Source organism: Alligator mississippiensis, chromosome 1, assembly GCF_030867095.1.
Source record: "Alligator mississippiensis isolate rAllMis1 chromosome 1, rAllMis1, whole genome shotgun sequence".
Lineage (NCBI taxonomy): Eukaryota > Metazoa > Chordata > Crocodylia > Alligatoridae > Alligator > Alligator mississippiensis.
The window spans coordinates 6,948,562-6,967,184 of record NC_081824.1 but is presented as its reverse complement, the minus strand read 5'-3'; the positions used below and the strand labels follow the sequence as shown (position 1 = coordinate 6,967,184).

The 18,623-nt window shown below is 48.3% G+C and overlaps 1 protein-coding gene across 4 annotated transcripts in view; it reads right to left on the bottom strand.

The window, feature by feature from the left end:
- Positions 1-2,752: 2,752 nt before the first annotated feature.
- The window catches only part of MSRA (methionine sulfoxide reductase A), a 461,625-nt gene continuing 445,754 nt past the window's right edge, over positions 2,753-18,623 (bottom strand). For all 4 annotated transcript variants that reach the window (XM_059728466.1, XM_059728454.1, XM_059728467.1 and 1 more), the window contains one exon: positions 2,753-3,754. In XM_059728466.1, the coding sequence (XP_059584449.1) occupies positions 3,590-3,754 (165 nt within the window). In that variant the 3' untranslated portion in view covers positions 2,753-3,589. The remainder of the gene's footprint in view (positions 3,755-18,623) is intronic.

The window sequence follows — 18,623 nt, the reverse complement described above, 5'->3', positions numbered from 1 at the left end:
ACAGTGAGCACTTGGGGACCACATCCCCCAAGTGTGGCTTTCCGAGGAGCTATGCTAATCTGTCCATCAGGATGATCTGGCCTGTTACTTCTATTAGAGAAGGAAGAGCCCCACGACGGATGGCCATGCTGGGGGGCCGGTCCCTCCTGACTCCTAAGGAGACAATTGGGAAAAGCATGAGTGTAACTACCAGCAGGAGAAGAGTGTGGGCCCGACAGGGCCCAGGACACCAAATCACACAGAGGGGTTTGGTTTCACACTGAAATCACAACCTGACCCAAGGAAAAGAGCCCCCGGCTCCTCCCGCACTGCTGCCCTCAGGCGTGATCCCACTCCAGCCCCAAGAGGCACGCTGGCATAAAAGCAGCCTACGGGGAGCTGTATGTTGCCCCGCTCCTTGCTGCCCATTCACACCGTGCTTGGGGCAACGGGAGACAGGCGCCGGTTCCCCTGACAGCAAGCAACACAAGGATTTCTGGTGCTGTACCGCACACGTCCTGTTGCTATAGCAACGGGAGATGCTGCGCGGGATGCTCGCGCGCTTGGGGCATCTCCAGAAAGAGCGGCGTGCTCCCGCCCCGCTGGGAGCCGTGTCGCCCAGGCCCGTCTCCCCACCAGACCAGAGTCGAAAGCAGGGCAGTAGTCCCTCCTGCTTCGGTAGCTGGAAGGGGCTGTGCGGGGAGCCGGAGCTGAGCCCGCTCTTGCCTGACCTTAGGACCAGCTCCTGCTCCCCCTATTCTATGCCTCAGTGCACTTAGGTGCCGAAGGACGATGCGAGTCCCCCCTATACAAGTCCCTGAAAAACTGCTAATGCTCCCACTTGTGTAACGAGCCCGCATCTCAGCCGAAAGACCAAGGCTAGAGGAGCCTTGAGCCCGAGATGGACCCACTTCAGTGCTTCTGAAGTCTTGAGCAGGCTGGTTTAGGGTCACGCTTAGGTGCCTAAGTCCATATAGGCACCAAAGAGGTGGAACAGGATCCGGCCTTCAGGGTTTTACTGAGCAACGGGGCTCACGTGCTGCAATGCTGAGTGTGGAGATGCCGTGGGGGCTTCTCTGTTCAGCTTCTCTGCCCTTCGACAGGGCATGAGGGGCGCAGGTGCCTGATGATGGGATCCAACCACTCTAGAGCAAGCCAGTAGGCAATGCTGAAGACCAGAGTGTGTCTTAAATGCTGCTTCTTCCTGGAGCATTGTGCCGCACTCAGCTCTGCAGGGTTTGTCTGAGGCCAAGAACCCGCCTTGAGAAGTAGGCACCTACAAGCTTGCTTTCAAAAATGGAGCCAGAAGCACTCATTAAACCGCAGGTGGAGGAAGAGCCTCCCTACCCGATTTTATACAATAGCAACCACCCAGGATGAGAGCGCCAGGGTTTATTTCCTGCCTCTTCCTGAGAGGCTTCAGGCCCACGTCAGACCTTGGAGCACCCCACGCACCCGACTGTTATGGGGAAAGGATGCCCTGTAGCCAGCCCCTTGTGACAAGGCCATGGCCCTGTGCAAAAGAGAATTCAAAACTTACTGGGTCAGACAGAGGAAGCCCAACTCGGTAGCTTAGTGCTTAGGGCACTTGCTTGCAGGTGGGTGCAGGAGGCATGGGCTTAGGTCCATGTTCCCAGGTCTCACCTCTCTTGAGAGGTGAAAGCAGCAGAAATGTTGGCATCTGGAGAACTTTAAAGTAAAAAAAAAAGGAGGTGCCAGGTGAGTTTTGCTGCCTCCAGCGAGAGGCAGAAGCAGAACTGGACCTCGGTGCCCGGGTTGTGCTCAGGTTCCTGTTTGATACGGCCCATGCCAAATCCCCATCCCTAAACCCGGCACAAGCACTGCATCATAAGAAAGCAGGGCTGGAAAGACCTCACAAGGCTGTCTAGTCCAACCCCCTGCTCAAGGCAGGATCCCATCCCAGCCAAGTGTCTTAAAAATGTCTGAGAATGGAGATCCTACCCCTTCTCCAGGCAGCCTGTCCCAATGCCGACCACCCTCAGCGTCAGAAAGCTCCTCCTAATCTCCAATCTGAATGTCCCCTGCTGCAGTTTGAAACCATCGCTCCTAGTCCTGTCCCCTACGGCCACAGAGAAAAAAGCCCATCTCCATCCTCTCTATAATCACCTTTCAGGTATTTAAAGACTGTAAGCCAATCCCCCCTCAGTCTTCTCTTCTCCAGCTTAAACAACCCTCCTTCTTTCAGCCTTTCCTCACGAGTCTCATCTCCCAGGCCCCGATCGCGTTTGTCCCTGTGCGCCGGGCTCTCCCCAATCTGTTCGCATCCTTCTTGAAGCGTGAGGCCCAAACTGGACGCAGGACTCCAGGTGAAGCCCCACCAGGCTGAACAGAGCAGAAGAATCCCTTCCCTTCTTCGCTTTCTCGCTCCTGTTGCTACAACCCAGGATGCGGCTGGCTTTTTTTTGCAACCGGCTCGCACCGCTGGCTCGTATTCAGCTTACGGTGCGCTGTCACCCTCGTGCCCTTCTCTGCAGAGCTGCTGCCTCGCCAGCCATTCCCCAGTTTGCAGAGAAGGATCTGCACACGTACGTCCCTCCCCTCCCGTCGGCCTCTCCGTTTCAGTGTTGAGCTCGTCAGGACAGGAGCTGTCCCTGCGCCACACCCAACGCAATGGGACCCCCAGCCTGCGCGGGGTCTGCCACGTGCTCCCGTAGTGCAGACGAACGCAGGAAGAATGGCTCTACAATGAAGCCAACCCCAGACCTGCTCCCTTGCACCGTCACACACAAAAGCACAGATTAGACACCAGCGGTTTTCCATCAGTAGGCTGCAGCCTTTTATTGTATTCGATGCACTCTCAGATCTAACGAGTCACATATTTAGATCCACAGAGCACGCGGCTTTTTTGGCATGATGTGATTTATTGCAGCGCTGGAAGCAAAACTGCCTCCTTTTGTACGTGTGCACTTTTTGGCCCAGGAGAACCCATCCCCCCACCATCACATTATAGAATTATTATTATTATTATTTACTCCCTTTTTTTTTTCTCCAAAAGAATAAGCACTAGAGGCAATATGTTATGTTGTGAGTGGGTAAGGGTGAGAGAGTTTAACAATTATTAAAACTGTAAATTCCCCAGCCACAAAGAAATCAAGCTGTAGTTGCTATGGTGAGGATAACCCGTATAATATTTTGTGGGAGACAACGTGTTGGGTTATGCTCGCAAAAGCCGAGGCAATTCAGCAAATCGGGAGGAGAAATGCATCCATAAGCATTGGCCATGAAAAGGTTTGCAGGTAGATTTGTGCAACCTTGACGCCAATTCTGATAATTTAGCTAGGAAGGTCCAAAAAAATCTTCCTTTCTCCTGACACAAATAGCTGCTAGATCACACATGAAAGAGCACAAATTGGGCGGCTGTATTTCGAGCCATGGGGCTGGGCACAATTTCAGAAGTCATTCTAACCTTTAGCGTCTGTCCAATCGAAGCAAGTCTGCACTCTCGAAATAAAGAAGGTTGTACCTCCGGGAGCTCACAGACGTGGGGGCAATGCAGGTACGTCATAAACTAGGCGATGCATACATTTGCTTTCTTGCATTATTCTAAAGAAAACCCAAAGCGGGGTTTGTGCAGTGGTGCCAGCCCTGGTTATTTGCCCGTCCCAAGAGGACAGGAGACTCCGGTGCCCCCAAGCCCACAATAGCCATTGGGGTTCTTGCTCAGGTATTGCTGATGGTAATCTTCCGCGTAGAAGAACTCGGGAGCCTCGCGGATCTCTGTTGTGATCGTGCCAAAACCGCTCTCTGTCAAAACCTGCCAAGAAACAGAGAGATTTCCATTAGCGGTCGGGTTGTTTCTGCCTGGAGAAATAAAGCTGATGACGAATGACGCGAGGCATCATATACAAGAAGAGCTGTAGTCTTTTATAGTCACTTTGTGCTGGAGTTACACAACGGCCTTGAAAACCCCTCGTCTCTGCTGTCCGATTATTTGGGGGGAAGACCCCTTGGGTACGTGAGCGTCTCTGAGTGAGCAGAGAGAACCGAGATGAGCTGTTCTGTTTTGTTTCCAAACAGTTGCTTGCTAAATTGGATGTGGCCATGCCTCCATTTCCTCTTGCTTCCCAGTCCCTGGCTGGCAGGGGCTCTGCTGGCAAGGAAAGCAAAATATAGACTCACAGACATGAATGCCAGAAGAGACCATTACAATCTAGTTCCATCTCCTGCATAACGCAGGAGAGAGAATTTCACTCCATCAAAATTGAAATTCAGTTCTACTGATTATGAAACCTCGAACACAGAGCCACTGGCCCAAGGGGAAATCACAGTGCCGCTGGAGGCAATGGGAGGTGCCAGGGCTTCGACCCCTGGCATCTTAAATTCCACTCATCCTGCAAAAAAATAACTTTTATATGGATTCACTATTAAATTTATCTCCCTGACATTGGAACTCTCTACAGGAGAAGAGGGAAGTCTGGCTTTCATCAATGATTTTTAAGGCAATGACTACAATATGTAGATCTCAAAGTGTTTTACAGAAGGTACTGAAGCATTGCTATTCTCCTTCTCCAGGTGGTGCAAATAAAACACTGAAAGAGTCCAGGTACATATTTCTTAGCAAGTGCCAAAGTCTTTCAGGTGCCAACGTTTAGTGCAAGGAGCTGATTTTGCAAAGCTACCGAGCACAATTCTACATGAGCCAGTGGGAAAGCTGGGTGCTGCCAACTTCACGGACGTGATCACCAGCACGGCAGTCCTAAGCCCGGGTCAAAGAACTCAGTACAAAAATCTAGAAGTACCATGACAATCTAGGAGAAGGTGAAGATGCATTTGGAAGCCTCTGTAAGATGGAAAAAGCCTGGAGGTGGGGCACTATCCTATATAACGACAGTCATTTATAGGTATCAGTTACTTGTGAACACAATAGAAACCAAGACTAATGTGAAAAATACAAAAATGGGTTTTAGAGACGCACATTTAGCACATTTTAATGCACTTTAGCTAACGCTCATTAAATCTAGTACAGGGGTTGGCAACCCCCGGCACGCGGGCCAAGCATGACCCGCGAGGCTATTTTCCTCGGCATGCATTGGGGCCGGGGGGGGGGGGAAGGCAGCAGCTGTTTGCAGCCTCCTGGCTGCAGCAAGGGGCACTGCATGATGTGCACGCTGCTCCTGTGCACACAGGGGAAGTGTGACCCAGGCAGCGCGGAGCTTGCAGCAGTAGGCAGCTTCCCTGTGCGGCCCCTGTGTGTGCTGCTGCTCTGGGTGACACACTGTGCTCCGGAGGGCCCAGGGGAGGGCAGCAGGGCCAGGAGCAGCAGGGCTGGGTGGCAGGGACTCTGGGTGAGGGGCAAGGGGCAGTAGGGCTGGGGGGCAGCAGGGCTAGGAGGAAGGGCTTTGGGTGGGGGGCAAGGGGCACACGCAGAGCATCCTGCCATGTACCTCCTGCCCTCGTTTTGTTTTTCTGGCATGCTGGTACTCTGGCACCTTCCAAGGTAGGCATTGTGGTTTCTTTGGCACTCCAGCCAAAAAACGTTGCCTACCCCAATCTAGTACCTCTGGACTCCTATACTTGAGTGCGGAGGCTGCAATCCAGCACGTTGGGGCAGATTCGATTAAGCGAGTCTACTGAAACATGACAATTGCCATGTTCCCGCAGCCTCCTGTGTCTCATGTATCAGTGTCCCCAAGCTTAAAAATGGTGGTGGGAGCACTGGAACTAAAACCGGGAAAATGAGCTTTAGTTCAAGCATCCCCACCACCACTTTTAAGCATGGGACACTGATACACAAAACACAGTGGCACTTTCAATAGAGCAGCTCTTGGAAATTAAAGAGCTGCTCTTTCCCATCCCCAGAGCACATGTAAAAGTGCCCACTATTGTGAGGTACTAGGAAAATGCATATTAGCCTGTCTAATGTGCATTAACTAAAGAGCATGGTTTTTAAGTGACGCTTAATGCGCATTAGCCTATTTTAGTTTGCACCAACTAAATAGCACATTTTTTAGTGATGCTTTAATGGGCATTAAAATAGGTTAAGGCCCATTGAAGCCCAAGTGTAGATGTGTCCTGGGAGACTGAACCCTAAAAGGAATTAAGAGCAACATTCGAATTCTACTCCGAGTTCTGGGGTTTCCTTCCTCAAAGCGAATCATCCCTTTCATACTAGTATGAGATTTTAAAGGCAAATTACAGCTCCTTTCCAAAGCATGTGTCTCTGAAAAGGAGGATTTGCCAATCCATGAGCCCACAGAGATGATACACAGTTCACCAGTCAGGGCGAGCAGCCGTGTGGGTGGATAGTCTAAATGAGACTTGGAATTCTTTGTGTCTCCAAACAAATCTGAATTTCCTCAAAGGTTGCTAAAGGCCAACTGTTTTGAGCTGCTCTGAAGTTCAAACCATCACATTTCTCTTTTCTAAGGGAGAAGAGAGACAAAGGCTAATACCTTGAACGTCTTTCTCATCTTTTGCAGAACGTGGCCCTCTGCTCTTTGAAGTAAGTGGCTCACATTGACTTTAACGATGCTGGATTAGTGCCTTCAGCTATTGTAAAGGAGGAACAACTACTTGGATATCAATGAAATGACAATGGTATAAGGCAGATGTGACAGCATGATCAAGCCTAACACTTAGGTGCCAGGCAGATCTGCGTTCACCCTCACTACCCTGAGGAATAAAATTGAGAAAGGAGAATACTTATGGATGGAGGGTGCCATTGGTTTGGGAAACTCATTGCCATGAGATAGCACTGAATCCAAGACCTTAACAAGATTAAAAAAAAGTTGGGGCATTTGTAAAAATTAAAAGAAAATCCAGAGTTATAACAAGAAAACTTTAGAATTAATCACACACTTTGGAAAGGGCATAAACCCTTGGCATAAGCCTACATCTACCTGCTGGGGAGTTTGGAGGCTGTTTTATTTTGCATACTGCCCGGTTTTGAGCTCCTTTTTCAGAAGGAGGTAGTTCTGACCGCTGTCTGAAAGCAGGTGCTGGACTAGATGCTGGGCTGATCCATGTTGCTCATTTCTACCTTGATGGGGGTACAGTTATGAAGCTTTACAGCACTGATCTCAACCAGGATGCTGCAGCACCCTAGGGTGCCGTGAGATCCTTTAAGAGTGCCATTAGCACTGTTAGGTGCGCAAACCTCTACACATGATTCACAAGATATGTCCAGGGATTTCAAATAGGAATCTGTAGTGTGAAAACCATTTTAACCTGGCATGGTCTTTCTGCCTTCTCTAGTCTGAATTTCTCTATTATTTTTCCATGGCGCAAAAAATGAGGGAAAGCATACTTGGCAACGGGGTCTGCCACAAGAACGGAGCTCATAACACACAGGAGGAAAATGAAGCACAAGATCCTCGAGAAAGGCTGTGGTTTCCTGCAAGAAACCCAAAGGGGTCCTGAAGAAAAAAGAGCTGGTCTACAACTGCCACCAGCTCCAGAAAGAATGGCACAAATTTTGTCATCCTGGTTATTAATCTTTTACGTCGCAGGGACTGGCCTCGCTCACTGTGACTCCAAAATGCCCTGCTGTACGGTTGGGTATATTTGGACTGCATGTAATGATCCCTGTGGTAGATTTTTACCTGGGACCTTTCCATCAGTGGCCTAAAACCACCCATTAGAAAAGGCAGTCTGTTCGATATCCTGCCACAAGAGGGCACGGCCATCATTTATCCTTCTCATAATTGCTAAAAGGCTGCAAGCTGAATAATGTAGAAACCCCAAGACAATGTAGCATATTGCACTTTGGCCTTCAGTAAAAGATACCAGCCCTATTATCAGAAGCATCAAGGAAAAAATATGGGTTTCAGTTCCCTGCCAAAGCCTAAATTTGAGATTGTTGCAAGAGGAGCCACGAGAACGAGGAAAGCAGGTCTTGGAGCAGAAGACGCAGGCTACGCACATTTAGCTCGTCCAAGAGAAAGTCAAGGGCTGATGTGACTGCAGGGCGCGTCTACACCATAGGCAAGCTCCACGTGTGCCACCAACTTGCTTTCACACACAGGCTTTGGACCTGGCAGCACACTGGTGAGCCCACGCTGGGGTCACCCCCTGTGCCTGCTCTCAAATTCCCCAGAGACAGGTCTCGAGAACGGCCATAGAGCAACCTCCCTGGCATTTCTTCATAAAGGCTAGGGACAGAAATTACAGATAAACTGGTATAAGTGATGGGAAACTGGTTCCGGTCTTTAACACACCAGAAGTGCAGTGCACACAAACCACTTTCAAAATGGCTGGACTCAGTTTAAGATAAACTTGGATGGATGTAGTAGTAGATTAAAATGATTTAGGTTAAATCCGTTTATTGAACTTCTGTCCCAGATCTAGGAGTGTGGGGAGGAGGTGGCAGAGCCTGCTCAGAAAGGGCTTGGCCGTGGCTGGCTGTCTCCATGGCATAAATGTGCCCATCTGGGAAATGGGATCGGGTGGCCGACCACTCCTCGGTCTGACAGCGGGAAAACAAGATCCAAAGGCCAGAAGTGGAAGCTGGATGGATTCGACCAGGCAAGACTTTTTTTAACAGTGTGTAATGAACCATTGGACCAATCTGCCAGAGCTAACGGGGGCCGTTCCAGCCAGGAAATCCCATGGCCTCTGCTTTGCAGCAGGTCAAACTAGATCCTCATAAATATAGGGAGCTTGTGATCCCTTCTGGGTTTATGATTTATGAATCTGTCCCTCTCAGAGTCTGTTGGGAGAGGCCCAAGCCAAAACATGCATTTGAATGCTCCTTTTGCAAGGGCTTAGTGCCACCCCAAAAGTGGGTGATGGTGGCTAGTGCCAGGATAGGACAGAACAGCCGTTGTCAGTGCTGATTTCTGGTTTGCCAGGGGGCTGGGATGGAGCCCTAAACAGGACTTAAAGCTCCTCCAGAGCCTGCTGAGACACCTGCCCTTCCCTCTCTGCGTCCTGTGAGGCTATTCCTTGCTATTGTGGCACGTGTGTGTGTGTGGCCATCTCACATTCTCCTGCTTTATTTTTCTGCTGGGAAGACTGTAATAGCATTGGCAATGCTGGCATTCGATGTGATGCACTAGAGAGAGCTGTTCCCATTCACGATGACAGGGACAAAACCACAGCCGACTGAACCTCTGAGCAGGAACATTTCCCCTTTGCATTACATTTACAATTCCTTGACTTCATTCATAAACTTTTAGTAGGGAGCAGGATCTATCCCTCCTGCTTTTGGACCAGTTGCAGTTCTTGAAGGGCAGTTTGTGTCCTAGAAATAGAGGTACAGCAGGGCAGTGCCACCTGGCAGCAGCAGTGACATGGCCCCAATCTCATGGCACCCCGGGGTGTCGCATCTCCCTAGCTGAGACTCACTCCTCTGGAGTTACTCCGAACCGAGAAGTACTTTCCAGTAGTAATAATGCAGTATCTCTGTCCTCTGATTTGTGACTGCCCTCTGCACTGTCATTATGGTCTCAGTCAACACAAGTGCTTCATCTCAGCCAAACCATGTTCAAATACTCAGGCCAAGCTTTCGAGCACAGCGCATCCTTCATCAGGTCTGGGTTTCAGAAGGGCACTTGATTTCCAAAAGCTTGTCCAACATCTCTCCCAGCTATACGCTTGGTCCAATAAAAGATATCACCAAAAAACTGTAGCTTCTCATACACTTCCTGGACCAACTTAACTATAGTAACACTCCCACCCTACCTCAAAATACATAATCATTTGACATTGTGAAAGCACAGTGACAAAGGTAAGATGCTTGGTTCCTGTGCTACGTACCTACCTTATATTCAGGTAGGAGCTTTTCCAATCTGTAAAGTGCATTGAGATTTATGAATGACAGATAATGCTTAAGTGAAAAGTTTTATCATTTGGTTTTCTTTGTCAACAACATTTGAGGGGTGGGGTGGGGTCCATTTGCCTGGGGCTTGGCTATACATCTCGACGTGTCTTGCTTAAAACAGTGCATGGAGGTTTCGGAGTCGAAGTGAGCTCACTTAAAATATTGGCACAAAAAGCTTTGAAAACCATTGTGTTAAACTCGCTTCATTTTCTGAGTGGAGACATTAACCACGTCAGCAGAGTATTAATTGGTTTCCAGCATTTTGTGGCTTTTAATAAAAATGGCATCAGCGGGCGTATCATTCAACATGTGCATTAAAAGCAGGCACGTTCGCTCCGTGTGCTCGGGACACTGTAATGGTCTAGCTCGTCTTGTGCAGCTCAGTGAGTTAATGCAAACTCTTTCTAGCAAGGCAGGCCCCAGGCCTTTCTATTCCTATGGGTGAAAGCCTTGGGGAATAGCTTTCTTTGGCTAATTTTTGTACTTTGAGGGCTTTTTATCCCTGGTACACAACAATAAGAAATGAATCCTCACAATGCTTCCGAGAGTACTTCAGCAAAAGCAATGGCTATTTAGGAACTTCTGGGTTACCATAGGATTACTCTGGTGACTTATAACTCAAACTCAGCTCTCCACATTCGCAAAGCTGAACCGAGGAGAATTTCCATTAGGCGAACAGAAAGTACGACAGACAACTAACTAGCCAGGTTTGCTCCTCATCTGGAAGGGAGGGCGCATGCAAACTAGTTGCATCATTTCACTGTTACTTTCTATGTACGGGAAACAGATTAGCTGACTCTGCCAAGGTCGCGCGTTAGTCACTGGCAGAGCTGAGAACAAAACTCATAAATCGAGGCTTTCCGTCTCCCTCTTTAACCAACAGACAATGCTCTCCCCCCATCCGAACCCAGAGAGCTTTTGTAAGGATTAACACGAGACATAAAACCTGGGCAATTAACAAGGAACTTCATTTCCTCCTTTCAGCGGCTAAGGTGTCATTTAGATGTAGCCCTGCAGTATGTCAAGGTAATCTGCGCTACGTACATTGTCTAATTGAAATACGCTTCTGAACAGCTGCCTTTGTGCTGTCTGCAATCAGCTTTTCTACTGCGCTGGTGTAAAGGATCCACTTGTTACTGGAGTTTCAAATCCAGGTGGTTTGGGCCCCATCTTTCCCACCTTGCTTACTGGTTTGGGAAAAAAAAAACATTCCTGGCTTTTCCAGCCTGGGGTTCTTGCCAGTGATCTCTCTGGGATGCCCCAGAAGCAGCTGAACTTCTGTTTAGTCGATCAAATGCACGTGGGTGGCTTCACCTTGGGAAGGCAGGTCGCAATGATGTCTCTAATGTAACTAGGTGGCAGCATGATCCTGTGAATCGGAGTTTGGGCACAACGGCCAGTGATGTTTGCGCTCTACCCCCAGATCTGATGCCGTCTTCCTGGGTAGCTTGGGACACATCCCCCCCCTTTTTTTTTAATCCAAATCTGTCCTTCTCTATGAAAGATTAAACAATTGTTAAGGGTTGTGGCAAGGATTAATTCACTGACATTTGCACAGGACTGTATAACAGTGCAGGGTAACTAATGGCCTTCCAGGGAAGCTGTTCATCCTCAGAGAGCAACAATTTTCAACTTTTTTTTGCGCATGTACCCCTTTACCTGCTCTCAGCGGGGGCAGATGGCAGGGCAAGGAGCCGTGGGCTCAAGTTGCAGCAAGGGAAGTTTAGGTTGGATATTAAGAAAAACTTTCTTGCTAGGAGGGTAGTAAAGCACGGGAACAAGTATCCCAGAGAGGTTATGGACTCTCCACCCTTGAAGGTTTTAAAAACCTGCTTGGCTGGGATGATCTCATTAGGGATGGTCCGGGTTTGAGCAGGGAATCAGCTGGGAGACCACTCCTCCGTCTGACAGCGGGAAAACAAGACCCAAAGGCCAGTAGTGGAAGCTGGATGGATTCGACCAGGAAGGAGGCAAGACTTTTTTTTAACAGTGTGTAATGAACCATTGGACCAATCTGCCAGAGCTAACAGGGGCCGTTCCAGCCAGGAAATCCCATGGCCTCTGTTTTGCAGCAGGTCAAACTAGATCCTCAGGGAACCTGAGGTCCCTTCCAACCCTCATTTTCTATGAGTCTAAATATTGCTGCTCGTACCCCCTAAACAACACCCAACATGTCATGGACTCATAGAAACTGAGGGCTGGAAGGGACCTCAGGAGGTCATCTCGTCCAACCCCCTGCTCCAAGCAGGACCAGCCCCAATGAGATCATTCATAGAAATCACAGAAAATGAGATCTGGAAGGGGACCTCAGGAGGTCACATCTAGTCCAACCCCCTGCTCAAAGCAGGACCAGCCTCAACTACATCATCCCAGCCAGGGCTTTGTTGAGCCGAGTCTTAAAAACACCCAAGGATGGAGCGTCCACCCCTTCTCTAGGTAACCTGTCCCAGTGCTTCACCAACCTCCTAGTGAGAAAGGTTTTCCTAACATCCAACTGAAACTTTCCTTGCTGCAACTTGAGCCCATTGCTCCTTGTCCTGTCATCTGCCGCCACTGAAAACAGTCCAGCCCCGTCCTCTTCGTAACAACACTGTGGGTAGTTAAAGGCTGCTATCAAATCCCACCTCAGTCTTCTCTTCTCTAGACTAAATAAGCCCAGTTTCCTCGGCCTCTCCTCAGAAGTCGTGTGTCCCAGCCCGCTACCCATTTTCATTGTCTTCTGCTGTGCCCTCCGCCGTGCCCTGTCATTGCCCATATCTGCATGGTCATTCCTTAGGAAGAGGGTCAACATTGCATCCCTGTCTGTTGACCAGTTAGAAGCTCCACTGCCATTATTAAAATGTAGGCATGTCCCTCTTGACAAAGTGCCGCATTCCCCCAGGTGTATATGTACCCCAGTTTGAAAACCACTGTCATCATAAGGGATAGCTGCACTGCACCCCTGTTCCTACCATGGTGCTCACTTTTGAATGTGCTTGCGAGTTGTTTGGAGAGGTGCCGGCCCAGAAGTGGCTTCATTGCCGCATGCCCAGATTTGGAGCTTGTGAATGGGAGCAGACCAGGCATGTTCATCCCAAAAATGGCAGGGATGCAGTGTAGACATACACCCATAGACTACGCTGCACTGTACCCCTTGCCGAAGTAGGCAGAACTGACATTGTGCAGAGTAATGTTTAACGATGCTGGGCCAAATTCTGCCTAGTTCAGACACAGGCACTTTTCTGCATCTGAATTTGGAGACGGCTGATTTTACGACCAGCTTTGATCTTTGCGGTGACAGAAATAGAGCTGATACGTAACTGCTGGATGATCATTGTCTGTGAACTGGTCACCGAGGGGAAACGAGGATATATTTAGCAGTCAGAACTGCCCATGTTACATTATTCATCAAAGTCTGTAGGGGGATGAGCAAATAAGAAAGCAATGCAACAGTGTAGGTAAAGCCACCCCAGCACACGCATTTGGTGGAACAAGCCGACTGGGTCGAGAATCCAATCCTGCAGCTTGTTAGAGACAAGAGACAAGTCTAAGACCCTGGTGTTAAAAAAAATCCACTAAAAGGAGTTTAAATTGCTTCTCAGGGGGTAGAGTAGGGGTTAGTTGTCAACAACTGTCTAAAGAGACTGGCTATTAGGGAGAGGAGGACTCCTCACAGGAGGCTGAAGATGGACCTCCCAGAAGTGAAGGGATGGTAAGCCTTAGTGAGGAAATGGATATGCGTGCAACCCGCTTCACTGCTTCAAGCATCCATTTTCTCTGAAACACGTGTGTTCTCCATAAACGCCAGTGCTAATTTAAAGAAGCTGTTTGGTGACTGAACACCACTCTCGTTGCCCCAAAGAGAGAACAGACTTGAAGGATCTCACATCAGTCGACCGGCTGAGGGAAAGCACGGGTCATAAACACGGAGCTGCAACCCAAGGCTCGTGGTGAGAGCGAGCAACATGTGTGATTCAAGTGCCAGAACGTGGTGGTGGCTACGTGCCCAACACCTGGATGGGGATGTACCTGAAGTGATCAGGAAGGGGTGGAGATGCAGTCAGCTTGGTAAAGGTGACACTTTCCAGTGCTGTGTCTCTGGATATACTTCCTCACAACTGCCAACAGCAAGCTGCCATGCCAAAACCAGACCAGCATCGCAGAGCTAGTGAGAGCTTTCTGCACAGCATAGTAATGGGAGACAAGCTAGGTTTCATTTGCTTTACACCAGCCCCGTCTACACATGCACTAATGCACTTTAGTTAATGTGCATCAAATCTAGTACCGCTATTGTGAAGTACTAGGAAAATGTGCGTTAGCCTGGCTTAATGCGTGTTATCTAAAGCGAACGCTTTTTATGTGATGCCTAATGTGCATTAGTCTATTTTAATGCGCATTAAGTAAAACACACATTTTTTTACATGACGCTTTAATGCAAATTGAAATAGGCTAATGCGCATTAAAGCACACATGTAGATGCACTGTTCTGCATTGCAAACCATCCCCTGTGTTGCCTATGAGGGACACTGGCTGTTGTCCGTGTCCAGTTCAACTTTTCAACTGCTGGGCACTGATTCTATGAAAATGCAAAGAGCATTTCCTCCCTATGCTGTCAGTGATGCCAATATGCAATGCTAGGGTCACTCCACCACCTTCAAGCCTGCTACTCCTGATTTAGCCTGGAGGAACAGAGCAGAATCTGACCCACAAGCCTAAGCATTCATCCTGCCTTCTTCTTCGGGAAGAGCGGATGAAAGTGAGGGATGACACCAGGAGGCACTTAGGATATAGGCTATGAAAACATTAGCAAAGATAAAAGACGTCTTGCTCAACCAGTGTCTGGGAACTAATTAGGTGTTGAAGGAGCCATTGAGAGAGATGGAAATTCTGTTTGTCTGGCCAGTTTTAACGCAGCCAAACAGCCTTTTACTGTACATCCTGCATGGATAATTTATGACGACTAAGAAAAGATATGCCCTGCTCTGACTTTTAGCGATCTAAAGCTAAAATCTATTCGGCGGTTTTCAGAAGCAGAGAGCTCTTTGCTAATCACTCTTCCATTATGCTCATATTCCTGTAATGAAACGCAGCCAGGTCTAGAGGAACGAGCTGGCGGCTGCTGGTTGTTCACATCTGAGACCCGGCCGCTGACTTACTGTGTTATATTAAGTCAGTGCACAAACTCCCTGAGTATCAATTTGCTTGCTAGTTAGATGGGGATAATGCTCCTTACCTGTCTTACCAAAGGGTTGAAAGGATAGTTAAAGTGAGTAACAAACTTTAAAGATACAGGGCTTGATTCTTCTCTTCCGTGCACAGCTTCATTGCTTTAATCAGAATGATGCTGGTACAAGACAGGTCAGATCCAGGCTCACGGGGTGAATTCAGATCAAATGCAACTTTGCAGACTACAGAGTTTCACGTGGCCTGCATCTGACCTGTCAGATGTCTGTTAGTGGGGCGATGGAGAATTTCACATAACATGATCTTTTAGAGAAATGCAAAGGAAGGAGCTGTTCAGGGCCTCATTTTGTTTTGTGAGCAAACAGAAGAGGGTTGAAACACAGTGAATTCGGTAACACCACCAAAACTGCCTGGGCCTCCCAAGATGGGCAAACCATTGCAAAGCTGGGGCTCTCTCACCACAAATGCCCAACCAACCAACCTCTACAATTAAAAACAAGGACCGATTGCTCTTATCAACGATCTCCATTACAGTGGTTATTATATGAACAGAGATACCTCCTCTCAAGCAACCAGGGTTCAAACCATATATGCCCAAACCAACCTCCTTGGCCAGAGCTTTTCAATTAAAACCATCTCCCACAGCACAGACAAAGAGTGGTTTTCATTAAACTCCTCCTTGTTAGGTGTTCTGCTTCAAAGGGGGTTTTCTGACCTACTGTTGGATTATTGCTCCTATCCCACCAGATCATAAATGGTGACTCTCACCCATGCACTGCCCTCTGCTCCGGGCTGGCATAAATGACAGCCTAGCCCCACGACTTTCAGATAAGACTGAAAAAACATCACTTCGTTTCTTTGAAAAAAGTTTCTCGCTACTGGTGGCCATTCGAAGATCCCGCTCCACTTTTCCCGAGACTGAAGCTCTAATGTCCTGCTAACGACATGGTGCCTATTGACATCCCGGTGCGGCCTGAAAAGGATCCTGCCAACCCGATCCTGTTCTGCCTACCGGGTGCCCAAGTGGATGTAGGTGCATAAGTGTGTCCTATTACAGTCCAGAGGCGGGCAATTATTTTGGGTGGAGGGCTGCTTACTGAGTTTTGGCAAGCCGTCGAGGGCTGCATGACAGGCAGCCCAGGGCAAATTAATTAATTTTCTAAATTTTTTAGAGGCCCCACGGGCCGGAGACAATGGCCTGGTGGGCCGCATCCGGTCCCGGGCTGCATTTTGCCCACCCTGTATTACACCTTCCTTAAGTCCCTGAAAAACCACTGATGTGCCTGTTTTTGTAGACTGAATTTCTATGGTGGGTTTCTGCCCACATATATGAAATTCTGCTTTCATTTGCACCTTTATAAGTGTAAAGTAACTACACCGATTTCAGCAGCACTTCTTCCATTGCTCATCAATGTAATGGTTCAGAACGCAGCCCAGAAAGCAGGCTGGGATCCTTCAAGATGCTCTGCTCCATAAATGTATTAATAGGTTATTATCGTTCGCAGCTAGGGATTATACCTCTCCCCTCTCCTAAATATTGAAAAGTCAACAGAAAACGGACGGACCGCGTTTTAATCGGAAGGGAACTGATTCATTCCAGCTACCAAAAATAGAAGTGGCTGCAATGATATACGCAGTAAGCAGAAAATGTGTTTGAAGAGTAAAATTCCACAGTGTTTTGGCTTCTGGCTTCATAAGGTAGTGAGTATAAGACAGTGTGAAATAAAAAGAAGCCTTTGTTGTTTACATCTGAAGTTTAAAAGCGGCGCAGTGTGAATAAACAAAGGATGTTCCCGGGAACGCTGCGTCAGTGATATACCGTCTCCGCTTGAGCTCCAGACACGGCACAGTAAATAGATGCATTGCTTTCTAGTGTCAGGAAAGAAGGAGCTCAAGTTTTAAGCCCGCCTTCCACAACCTAGCTCATTTACTCAGATCTCCAGGTTTTGGGGTTACGCCTTCAAGTGGCAGAAAAACATCAGCTCAGGATGACGGAGGGGTCTGGATCATTGTCGAGTTTGCTTTCAGGGTGGTTAAGCTTCTTAGTCACACTAAGTAGTTCTAATGTGATCTTGGAAACCTGAATTAGGTCACTGCTAGTCCTTACTTTTATACCCAGGTACAGAAGGGCAGAAACGGATTGATTTCAAATGCAGGTCTGCTCGTGGACAGCAGTGACACATGCTTTACACGAGACTCCAGCATGACAGCATGCAAAATGAAAGAATCTGCGATAACGTTAACTTAGATGTTGGTTCAGCAAAATATTTAAACGTGAGCCAAATGTTTGAGCAGTCCCTTTCATTTTGCATGCCTCTGAAGCATGGCACCTATTCAAGAGCTTTAATGTCTCGCACTTGATGTGGATCCTTGTCTGGCAAATCATCCCAGCGGATGCGAGCTACCATGCTGCAGAGGCAGGGGACTTCTGTGAAGTTAGGGAGGTCTTTCTAGATTTCCACTGCGGTACCCGAGATCCAAATTTGCCCCTACTTGCCAATTCACCATTGGTTCAAGTGCATGCAACTGCACTGACTTCAAGAGAGTTATGCTCCATTATGTCAACGGTGAATTTAGACCAGTGGAAACAGGCATTATTTCCCTCTTCCGCGAAATGCAACCATGCTTGGAGTGCAATGCAACAACCATGATCGGGTCCTAGCAGATCTTATAATTGAATACGACTAAGACTAATTGCAGGAGCTTCTACATATCCCAACAGAAATTGGGGCCTTTCTGTATCAGGCCCTGTACACATATAGAGCAGACCTGGGGCTGGAAACAGATGTTGGGCAAGCAAACAGATGTCCATGCCCCGTCATGCTATAAATGCCCAAAATTGTGGCCGTGACAGTAGGTGGTATAAATTAATGCCACTTTTTTGTGGAGGACATCTGTTTGCTTTATGGCAGGAGAGCACAGCAACCTGAAGCTGCCTGGAGATTGCCGGGGCCCGTGTCTGCAAGCCAGGAGCCCCATGTTGCCGCTGTTGCAGCTATCCCACAAAAGTGGGCCCTTGAAGCTATGGGATTAGCAGAGGCCTGACCCTGTGGGACAGTGAGCGATATCTGTGTCACCCAATGAAACAATCAGCTGGCAAAATTTTGGCACAGCTGATCCACTCCATTTGGAGAGGTCTGTTTATAGTGTATGTTATGGGGCTATTACCTCCCACGGCTTTACCAGCAAGTAATGGCAGCAGAGCCCCTACATGGTATACAGCAGCTGAGGGGTTTCCCATCGACGTTGCAACACTGCCTCTGCAAACAGAAACCGAGCCAGAAGTCCTCTGCTGCCAGCAGAGCTTTAATCCAGGAAGGGAAGGGGCAGAGCTACGTCGGTTAGGGTTGAGCTACCATATGCCAGCAAAACTTTATAGCATCGACCAGCCCACGGGGTAAAAACAGCCCCTGCCATGAAGTTTTTTTTTTTTATCAACAAGACAAACAAAGAGTTCAGGGCAAAGGGATATATCTGGACTTGGAGAAGACTGCTGTTTACTAAATTTAATTCACTTAGCATAATACCTTCAGTTGCAAGACTCTTATCCAAACTGCAGATGGGAATTTGATAACGAACGGGAATTTGAGAAGTACGACAGAGCCCTTTTCTTTACTTGTACCCTGACTGCTGTATCAGCTGAAGGTGGCTCAGGAGCCAAGTCCTACAATCCCGATTCACCCATCGACTCTTCGGTGGG